Source organism: Arvicanthis niloticus, chromosome 15 (assembly GCF_011762505.2).
Source record: "Arvicanthis niloticus isolate mArvNil1 chromosome 15, mArvNil1.pat.X, whole genome shotgun sequence".
Taxonomy (NCBI): domain Eukaryota; kingdom Metazoa; phylum Chordata; class Mammalia; order Rodentia; family Muridae; genus Arvicanthis; species Arvicanthis niloticus.
This window is the reverse complement of record NC_047672.1, coordinates 21,058,076-21,080,535: the sequence shown is the minus strand read 5'-3', so window position 1 is coordinate 21,080,535 and position 22,460 is coordinate 21,058,076. Positions and strand designations below refer to the sequence as shown.

General features: G+C 38.1%; 1 protein-coding gene across 2 annotated transcripts; it reads left to right on the top strand.

Moving 5' to 3' along the window:
• The first annotated feature begins 7,314 nt into the window (after positions 1-7,314).
• On the top strand, positions 7,315-11,547 carry Or6b1 (olfactory receptor family 6 subfamily B member 1). 2 transcript variants are annotated; one of them, XM_034519531.2, is made up of 3 exons: positions 7,354-7,490; positions 7,588-7,642; positions 9,888-11,547. In XM_034519531.2, the coding sequence occupies exon 3, from the start codon at positions 9,913-9,915 to the stop codon at positions 10,846-10,848; it is 936 nt and encodes a 311-aa protein (XP_034375422.1). In that variant the 5' UTR covers positions 7,354-7,490; positions 7,588-7,642; positions 9,888-9,912; the 3' UTR covers positions 10,849-11,547. The 2 variants fall into 2 exon arrangements, with proteins under 2 accessions (XP_076769547.1, XP_034375422.1); XM_076913432.1 differs by having other exon boundaries at positions 7,315-7,642.
• Positions 11,548-22,460: the final 10,913 nt, after the last annotated feature.

Below are 22,460 nucleotides of genomic sequence, written 5' to 3'. Positions count from 1 at the left end.
ATCTACTTGCTGTACGTATGATATTGAGGATTACTACATAAATACATAGGGAATTCAGATACCTACAAGGTTAGTATCTATGTAGCAATGCTCAAGAGATGAAATGTAAACAGCCATAAGAATACAAAAAATATTCAACATTTTTAGTCATCATGGAATGCAAAATCCAATATGCCAAAAGATTTTGTCTTACTTCAGTCAGACTGCTGACCATTAAGAAAACAAATGCCTAGCTCATCTCAGGGATCAATACCGATTCCAGTTCTCTCTCCCTTAAACCTCCCACAACTGATTCCTCCTATTCCCTTCAACAATTCACCCCGATGTCTATTCTATTTCCTCTTCTCAATGGGATTCAAGCTTCCCCCTGATGGCCTCTCCTTGTTATTTAGCTTCGTCAAGTCTGTGGCTAATATATATTTATAAGTGATTACATAGTGTGGCAGAAATTTCTTGCCCAATCTATTTGCAGCAGGAGGCCTATGATTTGATAGGGAAAAGTGAGGCGGAGCTAGGAGTTGGGAGGAGAGAGACTAGGGAGAGGTGAGATGGCAGCAGATGTATACCCGAGTGTCTCTAGCAGTCTCGGGTAGTTACTCATATCAAAAGGTTAGATAACTGGGATAAGAATTCTAAATTGTGTGGGCATCTTGTGATTTGAGTATTTGCTGATATATAAATCCATAGGTTAACTTTAAGCATTAAGAGTCTTATTTCTACAGAGTACTGGATATTGTGATATTTACTGCGCGAGGATGGCAGTTATTGTGTGGGGCTAAGCTGAGCACAGTTGGGGCATCAGAGTTGGCCCAGGGGCCATGCTTAGAGCCATGGAGGCTTCAGAGCTGGCCAGCTGAGGCAGCAGCCATGCCAATGTCTCGTGGCTAACATCTCATGGGTCCCAGGCTGGCGCCACTGAGGCAGACAGCTGGTGCCAGACTCTAGTGTGGGAACATGAAGGTCTGAGCCAGGAGCCAGGAGCCAGCCGCCATCTTTTTTAATACCTCCCACTACAGCTTATCATGTTTGTCTTTCTGGGTCTGGGTTACCTTATTCAGGATGATCTTTTCCAGTTCCTCTATCCTTCAAATACCATGGATGTCATAGTTTTCAATAGCTGCGTAATATTCCATTGTGAAAATGTACTACATTTTCTTTATTCGTTCTTTGCTTGAGGGTCTTCTAGGTTGATTCCAGTTTCTGGCTATTACAAATAAAGCTATGAACACAGTTGAGCAAGTGTTTTAGGGTATGGTGGAGTATCTATTGGGTATATGCCCAGGAGTGGTATAGCTGGGTCTTTAGGGAGAACTGCTATTACCAATTTTCTGAAAAATTACCAAATATCTTTCCAAAACGGTTGTACAAATTTTCACTCCCACCGACTATGGAGGAGTATTACCCATGCTTTATATCATTGACAGCGTGAGCTGTATTTTGAGTTTTAATCTAAAACAATGTAAGTTACCAGTAATTACTGAGGAATCTAACTAAAAATCCTAGGATTGGGGGATATGGAACCTTAAATGCATACTTGCTGTAACCAGGCAAGACTTTCCATGGAAGGATGAAGAGACCAACCAGCCACAAAACCCTCAACTTACAATTTGTTCTTTCTACAAAATGTGCAAGGATAGAGTTGGGGCAGAGATTGATGGAATGGCCAACAAGTGACTGACCCAACTTAAGACCCAAGCCATGAGAAAGGGCCCATCCCCAACACAGTTAATGATATTCTGCTATGTTTGTGGACAAGGGCCCAGCATAACTGTCAGCAAAAAGGCTTAACCTCACAGATAATGGAAACAGATGCAGAGACCCATAGCCAAACATTAAATGGAGCTTGGAAAATCCTATAGAAGAGAAGGAATGACTGAAGAAGCCAGAACGGTCAAGGACATCACAAGAAAACCTACAGAATTGCCTAATCTGGGACAATTAGTGTTTATAGAGACTGAACCACCAACTAAAGAGCATGCATGGGACATACCTACCCCCTGTACATGTATGTACTGGATGTGCAGTTTGATCTTCATGTAGACCCCTAACAGCTGGAGCGGGGGCTTTCTCTGACTCCTTTGCCTGCATTTGGGTCCTTTTCTCCCTAACTGGACTGCCTTGGCTAGCCGCAATTACAGAAGATGTGCCTAGTCCTACTGCAACTTGCATTCCCTTCTCTGAAGAGAAAGGAAGGGTAGGTATGAAGGAAGCAGATGGGAGAGGAAGAGAAGGGGAGGAAAGAAAGGAGGGAAAGCTGCAAGCAGGGTGTAAAGTTAATTAATTAATTAAATAATTAATTAATTAAAAATACAGGAAACAAATGTCTTATTTGGCTGTTGTCTCTTGGCAGCCTGGTTTTCTTCCTGAAGAGGAGCAGATGGTGTGTGGATCTGGTGCAGAGGAGAGGAGGGAGATGTGAAGAGTGGAGGGAGGGAAAATTGTGGTAGGGATGTATTGTGTGAGAGAAGAATATGTTTTCAATATAAAAAAAAGAAAAGAAAGTAAACAAACAAATTTTAACTAACACCATTGAGTAAATGGAAGAAAATATAATCCTTATGTGCTGTTGAAAAGAAGAAACTAATGTACCAACTGTAGAAATCAACACAGAGGTTCTTTTTCTCTTCCTTTTTTCCTTCCTTCCTTCCTTCATTCATTCATTCCTTTATTTCTTCCTTCCTTCCTTCCTTCTTTTCTTTCTTTCTTTCTTACTTCATTCACTCCTTTTTTCCTTCCTTTTGTTTTTTTTTTTTTTAGGTTTTTTTTTTTTGAGACATAGTCTCTCTGTGAAGCACTGGCTGCCCTGGAACTATGTAGACCAAACAAGCATTGAATTCAGAGATCTGACTGCCTCTGCCACCTGCATGTTAGGATCAAAGGCATTTGTCATTGCACCTGACAACATGGAAGTTTTATTTTAAAAAACTAAAAATAAATTTATGTTAACATCTCCCTATGAATATATCAAAATAATGCCAGTCAACATATGAGAGAGTCACCTGTGCATCTGTGCATACTTATGACAACCAAGCTGTAGCGTCAGTCTACTGTCAACAGATGGACAGTGAAAGCACGGTAAACATACACAATGCAGTTGGCTCAGACATAAAGAATGAAATGATTGGTTTTTTATAAAATGAATGGAACTGGAGGTCATCATAGTAATGCAACTAAGCCAGAATCAGAAAGCAAATACTGTATTTTTCTTTTCACATTTTATATGCATATGTCAATATGACATGAAATTATGAGCAATCTATCTGAGAAAAGTGAGGAAGTCTAGTGGAGTAGCAAGGGGAGCATATGCAGTAAATATGGTCAAAGCCATGCTCTGATTTCTCTTCACATCAAATATATCTTTCATCTTTCCAAATTTGATCAAAACAATGGAAATTCCTATAGTATATAATGTGTACATGAATCATGCTAATTAAAAAATTTCTTCTGTCTATTTTATGTTATCAGATAAATTATATTCCCATCTCTTAGAAAACACACAATAACTCTTCTCTTGACCATATAGAAATGATGTGGTTCACTAGCGGGCCTTACCTAAAAATTAAAAACACCTATTACAGAGCTATTTGTGTCATAGTGTTCCTGAGAAAGGCAAAAAAAAAAAAAAAAAAAAACCTACAAAACTATGCCTAGGGCTATCTTAGTTCAACAAGATGAGATCTTTGTCCTAAATCTTTGATGTATTATTCATGTGCCTCAAGTATTGTTGAACATGTGCACTCCTGGACATTTTTTTTCCTGAACTGGAGATGAAACTTGGGAATTTCTGCATTCTAATTAAACTCTGTGTCACTGGGCAACACCCTCAACCAGAATTATTTTTTAATAGACTGAAGAAGGAAAACTAAATCATCTGTCTGGTGCTTCAGCTGAAGTTGTAGAACTACCTTCTGACCTCTATTAACTGGGGCTTCTTTAACCAGTTCTGATTTTAAAGGATAAAAGCAGTGAGTGGAAAACAATACTCATTGAACAGTATTAAGACAAATTGATTAAACAATGCTGCATCTATAATTTATTAATAAAATATTAGAATGGGGCCAGATAGCTGATCAATCTGTTCTGATTGTGTATGATTTGTCCTTTAACACACAGGCTGACCCAGTGCAATACTAATATGATAACCCCTTGGGATGAGCCATGTCATTGTAACCCATCTCCTAAAGAGGCTTGTGAAGGATAACTCAACTGTCAGACCTGCCTGAGAAATAATTACCTGGAGGAAAGTAATTTTCTTCAGCTTCTGGGGCTGTAGAAGTATTACAAATGTGTTATTAGTCATTTGTATGGTTTCCCATTTGGGTGGAATCTTTTCTATGTCACAGAGCATAGCTGTCACAGTCAGTAAAATACTATTAGAAAGATTGCTTGTTCTTGGTGAGTACTGTCTAAATGTCATAGTGACAAAGGACCTCTGACACTAAACAAGGAGTTTAAATTGTTGGCAGAATTTGGCCTATATCCCAGAATTATTACCATCCTCATTATTATAACCTAGGATGAGTAAAACATACTACTGCAAATCTCAAAACTCAACTCTTAGTTCATGAAAATTTGCCAGGAGCTAAGGTTCTGTTCCTCAAATATACACTTTCAAGAGAAAACAGTTTCTTCCAGATTGAACCATACCCTGATGTAGAGAAGAGAAGAAACTCACAAAACATCCAAGAATCTTATATGAAGTCACAAGGAACTTACAAAACTTGAAAGGCTCCATCCTGAGGTTAGATGAGCAGTAAAAATTACAGGGGAAAGGAGTTTTTTTTTTTTTTTTTTTTTTTTTTGTGCAACTGCCTGCAAGTTGCACAGAAAACTGTTCAGCTCTTATGAGTCATTCTCATTACCCATGCTGGGGTGAGCTTTTCAGTGATATAGATACCCAGGAGACACCAATGTATTTATAAGTAATTCAAAAAATCTTATCTGTTCACCAAAGTACACTTGTATAGGATTATTTGCTTAGCCTATCATTGGTAAAGACATTTCCATGTATCTCCTTGGAAAAATTTATACAACATATCTTTCTTTTGCAGAAACTGGATAGCCAAGACCTAAACTAAACAAGTTATATCATACTATATAATCTTTCTGCAACATACTCCAAGGAAAGAAATAGTATCATACAACCTTTATGCGGACAACTGTGGATAGGAAGTGTCACCTCATAGTAGACCTTTCCAATCTTGTTTAACAATATCAATAATTCCTAACCAATATTTTTCTCCTTAATTAACATAATTTGAGGCAAGGTTTATATTTCTCATATAACAAAAGCAACATCATCAGACTAATGTCAAAGACTCCAAGTAAAACTTCAGAAAACAAGCCATAATATCTGACAAAATGAATCAGCCATTAGGTGTAGATTGATAGTGTCTATCTTTTATAATCTATACAATTCCCTAAGTATTGCCATTTGCTCATACTTTTAACTTCAATGTTTTTCTTCAATAGGCTAATTACATACTAATTTCTACAAAACAAATAAAGCTGTTGGATTTGTAACCAATATTGTATGTATATGACTTCTTTTGTGGAAATTCTTATATAAATGAATGAATGGTTACAGGAGATTTCAATATATATATATATATATATATATATATATATATATATATATATATGCCAAATATATAGAAAAGAGACATTTCCTATAGTCTTCTGACCTTACTAACTGTAATAACTTTTAGTGCACTGTAAATGAATTTCTGATTATCTCTAACATAATTTTATGTTTTTGTGTGATGCTGCTAGAAGTTATCAATCATTTGTACCTTGAATGTTTTCTAAAGGTTCATCTGTTGAAGATGTGGGTCTTAATGAGATCCTATTGAGAGGCAATAAAACTTCTAAGAAAATATCTACGGCAGTAGCGTCACCTTTGAGCAAACAATAAAAGGGCATTGTAACATACAAAAATCATTTTTCTTCCCTACTTGCTTTTGATCGTTTTTTTTTTTTTTATTACAACAGAATGAAAATTAGAGTAGAGATACTGGGACACTGACTCTTTCCTGTCCTTTTGCTTCACTGTTAGCATGTGATGAGTAGACCTATTCTGCTTCCATTGACTTCCTTATTGCAGACCATATCTCACAGGTCAGGGACCACCAGCCTGGAGCCACTGGGAGGTATACAAAAAGTTCCAATAAAAGCTTTATTATTTCAACTCTTGATGACAGCATGTCAGGGTGATACCATATATACCTAGTTGCATTTGACAAATGTTTCAGATCAATTTAAGATTATTTATATTTAAAAAATTGACTTTAAGATTGTAGTTCTGGCAATTCATGGGCTCTTGTCACAATAGGAAGGATGTTTCCTGTTTCTGGAGGAGAAGCATGCCCAGCCTAGCATTCTGCTCATGCTGCTAAAGCAGTCATGGCTTGGTAGATGGCTTGGTAGATATTCTGTTATTTTCCATTAACAGTCACTAAAAAAAAAATAGTTTAAATTCATGATGGAAAGCTACGATTAAATGATACATTTTAAATGACATCAGATTATTTCTGGAATTTAGAGGTGAATTGAGGACAGAGATTTAAAAGAAGAACCTTATTTTTTTACTATTTTATAATCTGTTTTCTATATTTCAGTCCTATGAAAGAATCTGCATGGGAAGCCTCTCTCTTAATTACCATAAATGTGTCACCCCAGAATGGACTGTTTCTGACTTTCAATGTTTCCACTTACTGTCTTATAAAATCACAGTGACTCTGCAAGCTTTTCTTTGTTAGGAGGGCTGCCTAGGAGTTCTGCACATACAGAGAAGTGACATGTGCTGAAATGTAATTTTGTCTCAGGATTTGGAAAATTAGTCAAGTGATACCCTGTAGATGACAGTGACAGTCACCCGTTATGATAAAGTCATTTAGCATACTTTATGACATTACCTTATGACATATCAGATGACAAAGACTTCCATTTAAACCCATGACTAAATCGTCACAAAACCAGTCTAGCTCTCAGCAGTCATGGTCTCCCTAGAAGAACAGATATGGTCATTTTGTTTCCCAAAACCTATCTGAAAGGAGATATTTAAATGCAATGTTCTCTTTCCTCTTACTCTTTCAACAGTGAATAAATAAAGCATGGTTCTTTCTAAAGTATGTGACCATAAGTGACTTTCTCCCATGGGACCAATATCATATACAACAAATGAGATGGCCACAGTGGGCATAAATTTCCTTGGATACCACAGAGATTTGGACAGCCAGTGTCAATGTTCTTTCCTCTTGAGTCCTGGGAGAGATGCTAAGATTTTGATGCTGTATAAAATCCTCAGATGAACAAAGGCATCCACAGCTTGATGTGGTCTAGTCCACAAAAGTACTCACTAGAAGGCTATGGGAGCTCTGGCCCCAGGGTGCTGGAAGATCCAGCCAGGTGTCACACTGGACACAAATGTAGTCTCAGTGTCCAGGGACATCCTCTCATATAGCCCTCGCCATCTGCTGCAAAGCAGTGGGGTAATCTGTACCCATTGGTTTCTTGTAGGTTTAGGAAGTGGGTTACTCATATCTGCTCAATACTTGAATCTTTTCTTTGCAATTCTTTCTATTTTAGAATCAGTGAGGAATTGTTTTTCACATTCTACCCCATCAGAGGCTGCTAAACCAAGGTAAGTGGTCCCTTTTGCAATATCTATAATACCTAGGCAAATCTTAGGTACACTGCTATTTAAACTGTAAATCTTTCATGTTTTTTTCTTTCCATCCACTGTAATTCCAGAAGCTGAACAAAATGATATTCTCATTTTCTGAAACCTATGTGCAAAGAATTTTACAATAAACAAAGGGACTAGGCTTCTCCTACTGCTTTTGAGAAATATTTCCTGATGTTGGGTCCTAATTAAATACCCCAATTATGACCACCACCCTTAGATTCCTATGTGATCCCCAGAATCCTTATGCTACAAACTTCGTGGTCCTTCTTATGTAAGTAGGTACGTCTTGGTATTGCTTATGGTACTAGAGAGAGCTGAATATCTTCATCTCAGTTTCTTTAGCAATCAATCATTAGCTAGCAATTTTGTTCTTCCTTGTGTGCCAACATGTCTAATTGTGACTTATAGCTTGCCCATCAAGTTCTCATTTGATAAGCTTATTCTACCCAATATATCTTTTCATATCAACAAGCAGGGTGAAATATAAGGCTATTATAATCCTCATGACAAACATTCACTCATTGTGTTTTTTATGCTTAAGGATGGCTCTTAAACTCTGTAATGCTGTGTGGAGTTCCCCATAATCTGGACCCTAATGAGTCTCCTTTTCCCTCCTGCCATGCATCCCTTTTTCAATTAATTCTCTCCCAGTTTGTCAAACACACAGTCTTTGAGCTGTTACGCTGTGCTGTTTTGACCTCTATGCCTTTTTTCCTTCTAAGTCATTTGCCTGCAGTATCCCACTTTCTCCCTGATAGATCTTGGGATGTATTATGTGCTTATCATCTCTGGCACATGTGACAAACATCTTTATATGTTTCTGTCTGCTTTGTATGTTTGAAGGAAAATATATTCTTGTGTTTTATGTTCATTCCATCTCCAATGGCCTGTGCTTATAATAAAATTTCAGTGGGACTAGAGAACATTTCCTAGAAGAATTATAAATGTTAAATGTTTAAAAGTAGTGATGAGACTGAAATATGACTTTCTTTGTGGGTCAGTGAGTCTAGTGGCTCAGACAGACCTGAACTTTGGTATAATTCTGACTGCAGCATCCCTCTTTAATTAGAAACTGTTACTTTATATGTCTGAAGTACAGTGCCTCTTTTGGGAAATTGGACTGTGTCTCATTAACATTATTTTATGGATTAACTGCTGCATTTTATGAACAGTAAATGCTACTGTTAACAGTAAATGTTACCTGATACCCAGTGAATACACTGCCTTAATATGCAGCAGGAGCCACTTCCAAACTCATTGTCATCTGTCACTTAAATAAAACACCTTTTGCTTGATTTTAATTTTATTTTATTCACAGTGACATCCACTGAACACATTAATATTTATATAACAAGAGAGGAAGATGGCTTTTAGAGAGCACATAGTTTCAAGGGCAGAGCAACTCCATGGAAAACTTGGCATTGGAATGAAGTTCTGAGATCTCATAGGGACAAGTTTGACTGTCCTCATGCCTTCTGATCATGTAACCCTCAGATGGTGACAAGCCCTTTCCATCTCCACTGATGGTAGAAAAAAGAAACAAGTGACATGTAACAGTCACCCAGTTACAATGAAGAACTTCCACAATTGTAAGCAGATGGCAGCACATGAAGACCAGTGTATCTTTTGAAGCTCAAAAGTAACACAAAGTGGGTTTTGCTAGTTTACTTAGGAGGTATCTAGGAGGACATTAGATAGCACATGACTTTTGGCTTAGGCTTGAATATAATCCTTACACTCCTGTCAGTGAGAACATGGAAATATACTTAATATATCTCTGATACCAGATCATTAATACAGTAATAATAGTATATAAGTAAAGATGCTTTGTGAAAAATTGAGTTAGGGCATGTTATTATTGCCCATGCATCTATCCAACCCAGTGATTCTCAACCTTCCCAATGTTGCCACCCTCTAACACAGTTCCTTTTCTATACAGTTCCAACCACAACGTTACTTCATTGCTATTCACAACTACAAATTTGCTACTTTTATAAATTGCAATGTAAATACCTGATATATGGGATATCAAATATTTGATCCCCAAAGGAATCTTGACCCACGGGTGGAGAACCACTGACTTCTAACCTACAACATGCTATTAATAAGCAACTGTTACTGCTATAGGTACTCAAAGAAGGCAGGAAAAAAAGATGTTTGCCGGACTATGAACTCTGAATAAGTGATTCTTTTCTCTCAGAAAAGCTAGGTCCTGTGTGTTTGATATGGATGTGGAGAACCAGACACGGGTCACCAAGTTCATTCTGGTGGGGTTTCCTGGGAGCTTGAGCATGAGAGCAGCTGTGTTCTTGATGTTTCTTGTGGCCTATATTCTGACTGTAGCTGAAAATGTGATCATCATCCTACTGGTGCAGCAGAACCGGCCACTACACAAGCCTATGTACTTCTTCCTCGCCAACCTGTCTTTCTTGGAGACCTGGTACATCTCTGTGACTGTGCCAAAGCTTCTGTTCAGCTTCTGGTCCATGAGTAACAGCATCTCCTTCACTCACTGTATGATACAGCTTTACTTCTTCATTGCACTTATGTGCACGGAATGCGTTCTCCTAGCTGCAATGGCCTATGACCGTTATGTGGCTATCTGCTGCCCATTACACTACCCCACTATCATGAGCCATGGACTCTGTTTCCGCCTGGCTCTTGGTTCCTGGGTCATCGGCTTTGGCATCTCTTTGGCAAAGATCTACTTCATCTCTCGCCTCAGTTTCTGTGGCCCCAATGTCATCAACCACTTCTTCTGTGACATCTCTCCAGTTCTTAATCTCTCCTGCACAGACATGTCCATTGCCGAGTTGGTGGACTTTGTCTTGGCTCTGGTCATCTTCCTCTTCCCACTGTCAATCACTGTTTTATCATATGGATGCATTCTGGCCACTGTGTTACGCATGCCAACAGGAAAGCAGAAAGCCTTTTCCACCTGTGCTTCCCACCTCGTGGTGGTTACCATCTTCTACTCAGCTACTATTTTCATGTATGCCAGACCCCGAGCTATCCATGCCTTCAACATGAACAAAGTTATTTCTATCTTCTATGCCATTGTAACACCAGCCCTCAATCCTTTCATTTACTGCCTAAGGAACCGAGAGGTCAAAGAAGCTCTAAAGAAATTGATTTATTGCCAGGCCATCCAATCTGACTAGTCTCTTATGGCTCATTGGAAAGAAAAGACTGCCTTCTCTGCTGCCCTATGTCCTCTCTCTTTCAATGCCCCAGTGCAAGACTGATGGTGTTAATATGCGTTCCCCATGTACACAACAATATTGGCACTTGTATGTATTTGTGTATGAGATCTGTTCTCTAAGGACATATACACTATGTATATATCTATAGAAAAATAATTCTCTTTGACTCTAATCCAACAAGAAGTTTATAAGAGTGTAGATAACTAAGTTAAACAAGATGTGCTATGGTGTTGTGTGGTTTGGCCTGATTTGGGCTTGCAAGCACTAACAGTTCTGAGGTTAAAAGATTCCATGGTGTCTCTCCTTTTCCATTTACCTGACTGGCAGAGGAAGCAGCTTCCTCAACAATTCCATTTTCTATCTGCTTGGAGCTGGCGTTGGTGGCAGAGGCTAGAAGGCTATTCATCAAATCCTTCTGAAACCTTTCTTTGGCATCAACTTCCTGGTATAAGTACCACTTCTTGAGTAGAACCCTTTCTGCTAGCAAGAGCGAGCTTTTTATAAAGTGAATTGTACATTATACAGTTCTATCTTGTAGTCTGCTACAGTTTATGTATTTGCTTTTTCTTGAAGTCTGTATTTCCCTTCAGAATACTTATTTACATTCTCTGATGGATTAGTGTAAAGTAGACGATAAATAAATCTTAAATAAGTTCAGTACTGGCTCAATTAACCTTAGTTGTCTTGTCTTGCAAACCAAGTATTTTCTCATTCATCCTCCTTTTCCTGTCTTTTTGTTTTACCACACATACACCACAGATGAGTGACAATACAATTTTAAGGAATGACAGGATTTTCCTTCCACACCACTGTCATCCTCAGCTCTTTATCTGACATCTTACATAAAACCTTTCCGATTCACTTTATAGATTTGCTCTATTTCACAGTCCAGCCAAGAGTGGAGTGAGTTCTGCTGTAAGATACAATTAACATGATGGCTGTAGCAGTCATAATGTCAGTTTTCTTATGTGCAATTTTAAACAAGAATACTCATTACATCCATTACAACTTTCACCTAGGTACAAGGATCACTTTAAAAGTAAGAAGTATTTAGGCAGGATTACTTCCTCGTTCACTCATTCAGTGTGTTTGTAAGTATTATTTCCCCCCAAGCATTAAAGAGCAACGGTCAATAGCTCAGGTTGCTTGATTCTAAGCTCTGGAGCTTTCCAATGCAGGGCATGGCTCTCCCTAAGGAAAACATGGAGGCAAGGAGTGGAAGCTAATTGCAAAGGGACTGAGTGGATAATGAACTACTACAGCAGAAGACGGCTAAATAAATATAGTGGACAAATGGAAAGCCCAAATCTTAGAAAAGAAAAAGAATGGGAAGGGAAAGAAAGAGAAGGAAAGGGAAGGGAAGGGAAGGGAAGGGAAGGGAAGGGAAGGGAAGGGAAGGGAAGGGAAGGGAAGGGAAGGGAAGGGAAGGGAAGGGACAAAGAGAAAAATACACACACTTCACTTTAGGGAATAGATGTGCAAAAGCAAACTGCTCACATAGAAATGATTTGGTCTGTGCTTCTGGATGGATATTATTTCCTTAGTCAATAAAAAGTGGTTATGAGTGTCTTTTTATTTTAAACCCCAAATATATAAGAGGAACTATTATCTGAATAATTCATATGAATCAATCTATCATGGTACAGCTCAATGGAAATATTAAATGTGTGCCTTAAAAATAGGCAAAGCAAGCAAGCAAGCAAGCAAACAAACAAACAAACAAACAAAACATTTTTTTTTTGTAGAGATCAGAAAGCCAAGCCAGAACAAAACAGTAAAATTCAAAGGCTATAGTCTAAGTTTTCACTTTAGATATATATTTTTACCATGGGGGCTTGGAAGAACTGTTTATACTTGCTGGAACATTGATTCTTTATATGGAAAACAGGAATAATTATGCTTCTCTCTTTGGCTTACATAATGGTTATGAGCCTCAGCTAACATGATCTAAAATGCTTTGACTACTCAGAACCTAGGATAGTGTAAGATCTGAAAAAGATGTTTCTTGATAGGGGTTTATGTGGAGAAATTAGTAAGAAGGGGTATGCTCTTTTACCTCTCTAAAAGTATTCTATACAGATTTTTTTTTTATGTCCGTGGACACAATCTTGGAGTCAGCAACTGTAAGGAACTATCTGTTTATGTATGATATTCTTCATGTTTGAATAATAGAGAGGGTATAATGGGGTGGCTTTGGAGAGGGTGTAAATTTTATTAAACTATGTTGCAAAGAACAAATTATAGTTAGTAATTCACCCTTGATTTCTTTGTGAAAAGATGGTAGAGAGGAAATTAGAGCAGGTAGTTCAAAGTGATACAGGAATTTGCCTCAACAGAAAGAATACAACTCTTAGCAGTTCAGTAGGTACATTCTGATACAACAAGCTATCTGTAATATATGACACCAGCCTTTTTCTATGTTTAATGTCACTGTGACTCCAGCCCTTAACTCTTTCCATTATTGCCTGAAAAACTGAAAGGTCATAGAAACTCTGGAGAAACAAGTCTATTGCCAGGCCACTGGATCTGACTAGTATGTTATGATTTCTTAGAGATAAATGGTTCTCTGATCTGTTTTCTATATAATTTCTCCTTCAATGGCCAGATAGTCATTAATGGTGTCAATATGGTGTCACTATGTTCACACAAGTTATAGGTCATTATGCCTATGTGTTCATGTAGTTTGAACTCTAAAGGCATACACACTGTGTAGATAGCTAGAATTCTATTTGACTCTAACCCATCATGGAGCTTCTAAGAGTATTGTTAAAGTGATAACTGAGTTAATCAGAATGAGAGGTAGGAGTGTGTGAAAGGCCTGAAAGAAAGAACAGTTCTGAGGTCAAATGTTAATGTTGCCTTATGCTTTCTAAGCCATCTGTCTGACCATGGCAGAACACCAGCTTTGTCAACAATCTCATTTACATATGACTGTTTTACTTAGAATTGGCTTGTACCAGGTAAAGATGCTACAGGTCCAGTGATCAGTTTACCCAGAGAACAAGCGCTAAAACTCTCGTTATCCCCAATCAAACTTATAAGGAATTTCAGAAAATTCAATATAGACAAATTAATTTTATATCTTTTCATAAATAAAATTAAATCTTTAAAAATATGAGAACAAAAATATTTTCTGCTGTGCAGAAAACTAAAGACATTGGAGGAAGTCACAGTTTGATTTAAAAGTAGATCGTACTCAGAGAAAATGCTTCTGTTCATGAAGGAACCTATTCCATCAGCTGCTTGCTGCCTTTTCTTCCTAGGCATTACTAGGTTTTATGTTCTTCATTTACTGAAAGTAGATTTATTTATCTTAAATAATGTGCCCTGATTATAGACTCTTCTCCCTTTACTTCCCAGTTTCTTTCCTCTTCTGTAGCAGAATATTTTCCGACTACATTTGTATAAAGCTCTGTGATTGGGCTGTATGAGAGGTATGTGGAGTGAGGAATCAGTAACAGAGAAGGCGAGGCAGGGGAGGGGCCGAATGAGGGAGGAGGAGACTGGCAACAATGGAGGAGGACGAGAGCCATCCTGGGTAACAATTTATATCTAAAGGTTAGGTATTGGGTAACAATTCTAATTGTGTGGGCATCTTGTTAGTTGAGCATTTCCAAATATACAAAGCCTTTAGATACCTTTAAGCTTTAAGAGTCTTCATTCTACCGGGAATTGTGAGTATTGCGGGTGTTGTCTGGGGTTCAGCCAAGCTTTGTGGAGACAGCATAGGGGATTGGTGAAGCCGTCCCCCATGCTGGTGTCTTGTGGGTGTCAGGACCAGTGTTTCCAGATAGCCAGAGCAGGGGTCCAGAGTCAGAGCAGCGGGAAAATGGCGGCCGCACGAGATCAAGCCAGACTGGGCACTGATTCTTAAATATTGCCGGCTACACGCTTCCTCTTCCATGTAAATCCACCTCCTTCCTATCTTTTATTAAAAAGCAACCTGACTTCTAAATGATAATAATATAATGGAACAAATATAATAGGAACGAAATACCATAATATGAAAAAAAAGAGCCCCAGAAAAGGCACAAGAAACACTCATAAACACAGAGACCTACTTCGTTGCACACTCAGGAATCACATAAAAACACAAAAGTGAAATTCATAATATAAATGCAAAGAACATAGGGGGAAAAGAGACAGTAAATAAATGAAATGAAATAAAAATAAGATAAAATTTGGAAGAAACAAAAAAGGAAAGGAAAAGTCCTGACAGGACATTATGAGACAAAGAGCCATCAAAGATGCCCTTGAGTTGGTTTCTGTCAGCTTCTACTGCTGGGTGTACACATTATCTTTTATCTTTTGTTTCCCCAGTAAGACTCACATGAAGAAAACTAAATTTTCATTTGCAAGTTGTTATCAATTAAATTTGTCTAGGTTGGGGGTGGGAGGCATCTCTTGGAGCCCAGCTGATGAAGATCTGAGCAGGCCCTGTGAATGCTGCCTCAGTTTCTGTATGTTCATATGTGAACCTATCATTCTTTGTTTAGAAGGTGTATCCTTACTGTCCTCTGTATCCTCTGAATCACACACACTCTTTCCAAGTCCTCTTTTGCAGCGTTCCCTGAGCTCTGAGGGAGACTTTGGTGGTGACACCCATTTAGTACTGAGTGTTCCAAGGTGCTTCACACTAGCTGTGGGTCTCTGCATTTGTTCCCAACCCCCATGGGAGGAAGATTCTTGATGTCTGAGCAAGGCACTGATCTCTGAGTGTAATAGAACATCCATAGGAGTCATTTTATTGCTATGTTCCTTTGATGGATCAAGAATATTTAGTTTTATCCTAGGTCCCTGGGCTATCTAGTCTGAGGTTCTTCATCACCCAAGCAATGTTGGGTATGTGGAGTGGGTCTTGAGTTAAATAATATATTAGTTGGTTACTCCCACAAGTATTTTGCCACCATTGTACTAACACACGTTGTAGGCAGGTCACTAGTGTAGACTGAAGGGCTTGTGATTGGATTGTTTCTATTTCTTCTCTCATAGTGTGCAGAGTACCTTCTTGTACCAAAGGCACTATAATATGGAAGTGAGGCTCTTTGTAGGCAAAAGCTCAACTTCTCCATGCTCAAGGAGTTGTGTAGATGTTGTCTTCTGCTATGGTTTCTTGCCTTTAGTCTATGGAAAGAAAGCTATAGTCATGGAAACATCATGGTTTGTTTGGAGATTCTCATGGAATGCCTTTGCCAAACAACTCAATTAGATGTAACCCATTCCTGATGCTAGAACCTCATTTAGTTACAAGAGATGGCTAGTTAGGACTCTGCCTCTCACATTATTTAGCAATTTCTTTTAAGTTTCTCTCTCTCTCTGTCTTTTTGTCTCTCTCTCTCTCTGTCTCTCTCTCTCTAACACACACACACACACACACACACACACAAACACTCACACACCCAACTATCTATTCTATTTCTCTTTCCTAGGGTGACTTATCTGGCCCCTGCTTCAGTTCTTTATACTATAGCTAACCTCCATGGTTCAATGAATTTTAGCTTGATTATTATTGACTGGACAGCTAATGTCCACATATAAGTGAATATATACCATATTTGTTATTCTGAATATGAGTAACCCCACTCAGAATGATTCGTTTTCTATTTCCATCCATTTACCAGAAATTTTATTACTTTTTTTTTTAACAGCTAAATAATAGTCCAGTGTGTAAATGTACTGCATTCTCTTTATTCACTCTCCTGTTGAGAGACATCTAGGTTTGCAGTTTCTGGCTATTATGAATAGAGCAGCAAGGAAAACAGTTAAACAAATGTCTTAGTGGTAGAATGAAACAGCCTCTGTTTATGTGCTCAAGAAAGGTACAGGTAGATCTTTGATGAAGATCAATTATCAAATTCCTGAGGAACTCCCACACTAATTTCATGGTGGTTATACAGATGTGCACTCCCACAAACAATGGAACAGTGTTTCCTTTTCTCCACATCCTCACCGTCATGAACTCTCACTAGTTTGTTGATTTTAGCCCTTCTGATGGGAGTAAGATGAAATCTCGAGGTAGTTTTGATTTTCATTTCTCTGATGACTGAAAATATAGAGCATTTCTGTAATGTTTTCTCAGACATTTGAGTTTCCACCTTCAGAGAGTCTTTGTTTAGATTTGTACATCAATATTAAGTTGAGTTATTTGTTTTCTTGATACCTAGAATTTTTTAGTTCTTCATGTATTTTGTATATTAGCCCTCTATCTATAAGCTGCCACTTTATCCAAATGATGGTGTTCTTAGCCATACAAAAGATTTCAGTTTCAAGTTGATCCATTAATTAATATTAGTGTACTTCTTAATGGTGTTCTGTTCAGAAAGTTTTTCCTGTGCCAATATGCTCAAGGGCAACTTGAGCAAATGTGCCAACTTTCTCTTCTATAAGGTTCTGTATATCCGTTCTTATGCTGTGGTTTTTGATCCATGAATTGAATTTTGTGCTGGGTAATAAGTATTGATCTATTTCCATTTTTCTACATGAAGCTGCCCAATTTAACCAGCATAATTTGTTGAATAAGCTGAGTTTTTTTCAGTATGTATTTCTGGATTATTGATAAAATATCAGGTGCCAATAGTTACGTATATTTATGTCTGTTTTTTTTCTATTCAATTCCATTGATCAACATGTCTGTTTTTATGGCTACCATGCAGTTTTTAATCTTGAAATTCTGTGGTAAAATTTTAAGTTGTGGATAGTGACATCTCCAGAAATTCTTTTATTATTTAGGTTTATTTTAGATATCCTGATTTTTTAAATGTTTCATTATAAAGTTGAAAATTGTCCTTTCAAGATGTGTGAAGAATCGTGTTATAATTTGGATGGGAATTGCATTGAATTTGTAGATTGCCTTGGGTATTGTGGACATTTTTACTATGTTAATCCTACTGATCCATGAACATAGGAGACCCATCTTCTAATATATTCTTTAATTTCTTTCTTCAGAGTCCTGGAGATTTTTTCATAAAGTCTTTCTTTTTTCTTTCTTTTTTTTGGTTATAGTTATCCCAAGATAGTATATATTATTTGAGGCTATTTTGAAAGTTATTTCCCTGATTAATTTCTCAGTCTGTTTGATATTTGTATGTAGAAAAATATTGTCTTTGGTGAGTTAATTTTACATCCAGCTACTTTGCTGGAAGTGTTTATCAGCTACAGAACTCTCTTGTGAATTTTTAGAGTCATTTATGTATACTTTCACTTCCCCTGCAAATCAGGATACATTGACTTCTTTCTTTCCAATTTGTACCACTTTGACCTCCTTCGGTTGTCTTACTTCTGTAGCTTAAGACTACAAGTACTATATTTAATAGGTATGGAAATAGTGCATAACCTTTTCTTATTCCTCGTGGTAGTGGAATTGCTTTACATTTCTCTTCATTTAAGTCCTCTTCATTTCTTCCTCAAAAAGAAGGAAACCAGGTGTTCCATAGGGAACTTCTTTGTCTATTAGGAATGGAAGTAGCCATTGAGAGGCCACAGCAGCTAGTCTTCTGCAAAGCAGTGGGCAGGACTGGGAATTGGATTTGGGGAGAGGAGGGCAAGTAAAGATCTAAAACTAGCCCACATGCTTCCCTGTCCTACTTGCTTCTCTGGAGGGTTGACTGGTGGTTCATAGTGAATGTCTGCTGGAGTTGGGAGCTGGGATAAAGGTATAACTAGGAAAGAGGTTGGAGGAGAAGATCAGAGAAATCAGTTGGAAATGGGGATGGGATTGGGGGCTGCAGCAGGTGGCCTGCTACAGAGTTGGGGGTTCACGTGAGGGGTATTGGATTTGGAGAAGAGGGAAAGGTGGAGATTCAAAGTTAGGCTATCTGTTTTCCTGGATGGACTGACCCACGGTTCCCCAAGAATGTCTGCTGTAGTTGAGGACTGAGATAGAATAATGAATGGAGGGAAAGAAATTTGGAAGGAAAGATTGTGTGATCCACTGGAGATGGAGGGAGAGAGGGAGGTGAGGCCACAGCCGGTGGTATGCTGCAGAGCTGTGGATGATACTTGAGAAAGGTTTCAGACAGATTTGAAGATCTGCAGTTACTCTACCTGCTTCCCTGGCCAAAGTAGCCTGAAGGTCCCAGGGAATGCCTGCTGATGCTGGGAGCTGGGATAATTATACAAGTTCAGGAAAGAAAGGTTGGAGGGTATGTTAGGGATCTTTAAAGAAACAGAACTTACAGAATGAATATATAAACGTGTGTACATGCACATGCACATACATAAAAGGAATTCATTAGAACAGCCTACAGGCTGTGGTCTAGTTACCTACATGTTTTAGGCTGTCTACAAATGACAGGTCTAAGAATCCAGTAGTTGTTCAGTCCTCAAGGCTGGATGTTTCAACTGGTTTTCAGTATATGCCAGAATCCTAAGGTAGGCTCTAATGCCAATGAAGAAATAGACTAGTTAGCAATACATGAGAAAGACTAAAAAAAAAAGCAAAAAGCTTCCTTCCAGCAGAAGGTGTAGCCAAATTTAAAAGTATATCTCTTCACAACTCAAAAGATCCTGATTAACATTAGATCTTTCTACCTCAGAGCTCTGAGTTAGAGATGAGTCTTCCCATTTAAAATGGTTTAATTAAGAAAAATGTCCTTCACAGATATCCCCAGCCATTTGAGTTTTAATTAAGTCCAGTTGTAGTCAAAGTTGACAACCAAAAATAGCCATCACAAGTTCACCCTTGTCAATTTGACACACAATCATATCTCTTTATGTCATGCTTAATTTCCAAATAAAGATAATGGTCAAGACATTATTTTTAGTATGATAACATAACTATCCCTTGTATCACCACAAATGCATTATAATTAAACTATGTGGCAATGCCTCTTAAAGGCCATTTCTTTAGTGATTCAAAGTTAAATATGATAACTACTGCTATTCTCTTAATCAATGTTACATTTCATGATAAAGAAGATGAGGAAAGAAAGCAAATATATCTGCACAAACACATTCTTAACACAATATGACAGAAACACATCAATTATAATCTTCATCTATGGAACTGGTCACATGGCCTTAGCTGGTATATATAACTAAATTCCTCTACTGTCCGTTTTGTATTTAGCCACACCCTCAGCAAGCACCTCATTAGGACTTGGCTCTTTTCCTAGAGGAGTGATGTATGCCTTCATTCATGATAGGTCTGTGCCCTGTCATCCTGCCTGAATTAGAGTGTTGTAGTTTCCCAGTTTAGTTTAATCACAAGACATGGTATGATTAAGAGATGCCCTGAAGTATCTTTTGTATCTTCAGCACTCCAAATCGAGTCTTTCTTACCAACATTGTGGAGAAGAAATCCAATTTCTCCTCAATAATCTAGATCAATCACCCCTTCTAACAGTGTTCTTTCTTTCTTAGCCTATTGGGTTAAGGGTATCAAAAGCCCAAAGTGGCCATGGGAAGTTTGAGCTTCCAATTCAATAGATTGTTGTGATTCCTGGCAGCAACACCACCCCTTCATCTAGAACCAAAACTTCTAGGCCAGTAGAGTTTAAGTTTGCAGAAACATAAGGAAAAATATTTCTTAGTGGGTCACGCGGTGCCAAGGACCATCTTTAGTTTGGAGAGGGTTTTGAGGAAGGGGTGTCTGAGAGTGGCAAAAACAAATGACTTAAAGTCAAATCATGGTTCAAAGCTGATGGCCTATGTTATGTTCAGGAGAGAATGCTTTCTCTGTGTTCTGCTTTCTTGGAGATCTCTACACAGCTCTCTGCATGAGACAGCCCATTTTTGGAATTCTGAAGACTCTGAATAGCTCATCTCTTGTAGATCAAAAGCACAGTCTTTTATTTACACATCAATTCAGTCATTACCCACCACCCCAGATTCCCTTTTGATTAGCCCGTGAATCAGCATCCCATGACCTCAGCACTGTGATTCTTAGAAAGACACAGCAAACACAAACACAGATTATAAAATAGTTGGGTGAGACTCTACCATGAAATTACCATTCTTACCAAGTCTGGTCCTGGACCTAAACTCCCTCTGTTCTATGCTGACCTTGAACTCAGAAATCTGCCTTCTTTTATAAGCAAACACAAAAAAACAAATAAAAAACGTTAGCTGGATGGGATATTACCCTGCAATCACCACTCCCTAAATCTGTTTATCTTCTTCCTTAGAATATTCCTGATTTAAGGTGCACTTCACAGATGAGACCCATATCTTTCTCTGCTACCAGGTCCCCCTCCCCCAAAATATTATTTTAAAAATCCTAAAAGATGTACTTGCCTCTGTGTGCTCTGTGAATTTAGGCTCTGAATACAGCCTAAATTCATCTTTCTCATTGAACTGGAAAGTAGCTAATACACAGTGATGGTTTGAAATCTTTTTTATCTTGTCTACTTACTTGTCTACCTTGTTTCTATCAAGCTACATAAATGTCTGCACCACAGCACAAAAAGGATTTAAACCAGTTCGATATACCACATTGTGAAGACTATCATCATTTTGTCTGAGAAAGATATGTTCTCACTTGCCAACATCCTATCTCTTTGCAGTCATTTTCCCCTTATTGTCTTGTTGCTACACCCATTTCTGATACAAGACTATATACTGAAATATAAATCCCAGCTTAAATTGGCTAAAATAATAAGAAAAATATACAATCCTACATATCTAGATAGCTCTGGTGACATGATTGGTTTACTCACTAAGACTATAGTGTCGGGTCAGTAGCATGTGATCTGACTGGCTTCACTCTTGTGCATCACACAAAGTAATTCATTATAGATCTTATTTTCATGAGGAGACTCCATCAGTTTCCTCCATCTTGTTCTGTGTTTTCTTCTATATAATTTTTCTGCCAAAACTCACCCTCTTTATTCAGTCTCTTGGCTGAGCTCCAGCCTCTTAAGTTATCTTCTAACTGCTCTCTTCAACACTGGATGTCTTGATGTTCATCAAGTAATTTCTTACAGCCTCAAATACATCCAAAGCTTGAGCCAGGAAATCATTTATTATTCGCCTCCCTTCTGTCTATGAAAATGAACATGACTTCTCCAATGAAAATTCTTTTTCATTAGAATTTTAGTGAAAACTACACAAAGAGGTATGGAACAGACTTGGGAACAAATTCAGATTATAAAGGTTCCAGGAAGCAGCAAGATGGATATACAATTAGTATCCCTCGAGTGGTCAGGATAAGCAAAGGAAACGGTATCTCTCAAAGCTGGTAGGAGACAGAGCTGTGTGGTCCATGGTCATCTGGAAGGAGCTTCAGGCCAGAAAGAACTATGCTGGGTTGCAGACATAGTATCAAGTATAATAATTGCCCACTTTCTATAGCAGTACCCACAATGTTAAAAGTCCAAAGTTCAAAGTCTCTTCTGAGATTCATACAATCACTTAAGTATAATCCCCAAAGCAAGACAGGAAACCAGCTGGGCAAACAGCAAACCTCTCCTTGTCTGATATAAGAGTTGTCTTCAACTCTCTATCGCCATTGTAATCTTTGTTGACTGCAAACTTTTTTTCTTGGCTGGTTCCACTTTCTGATAGCAGCTTTCCTCAGCAGGTATTCTATGGCTCTGGCATCTCGAAAATCTTAGGGTCTCCAAGGCACCTTC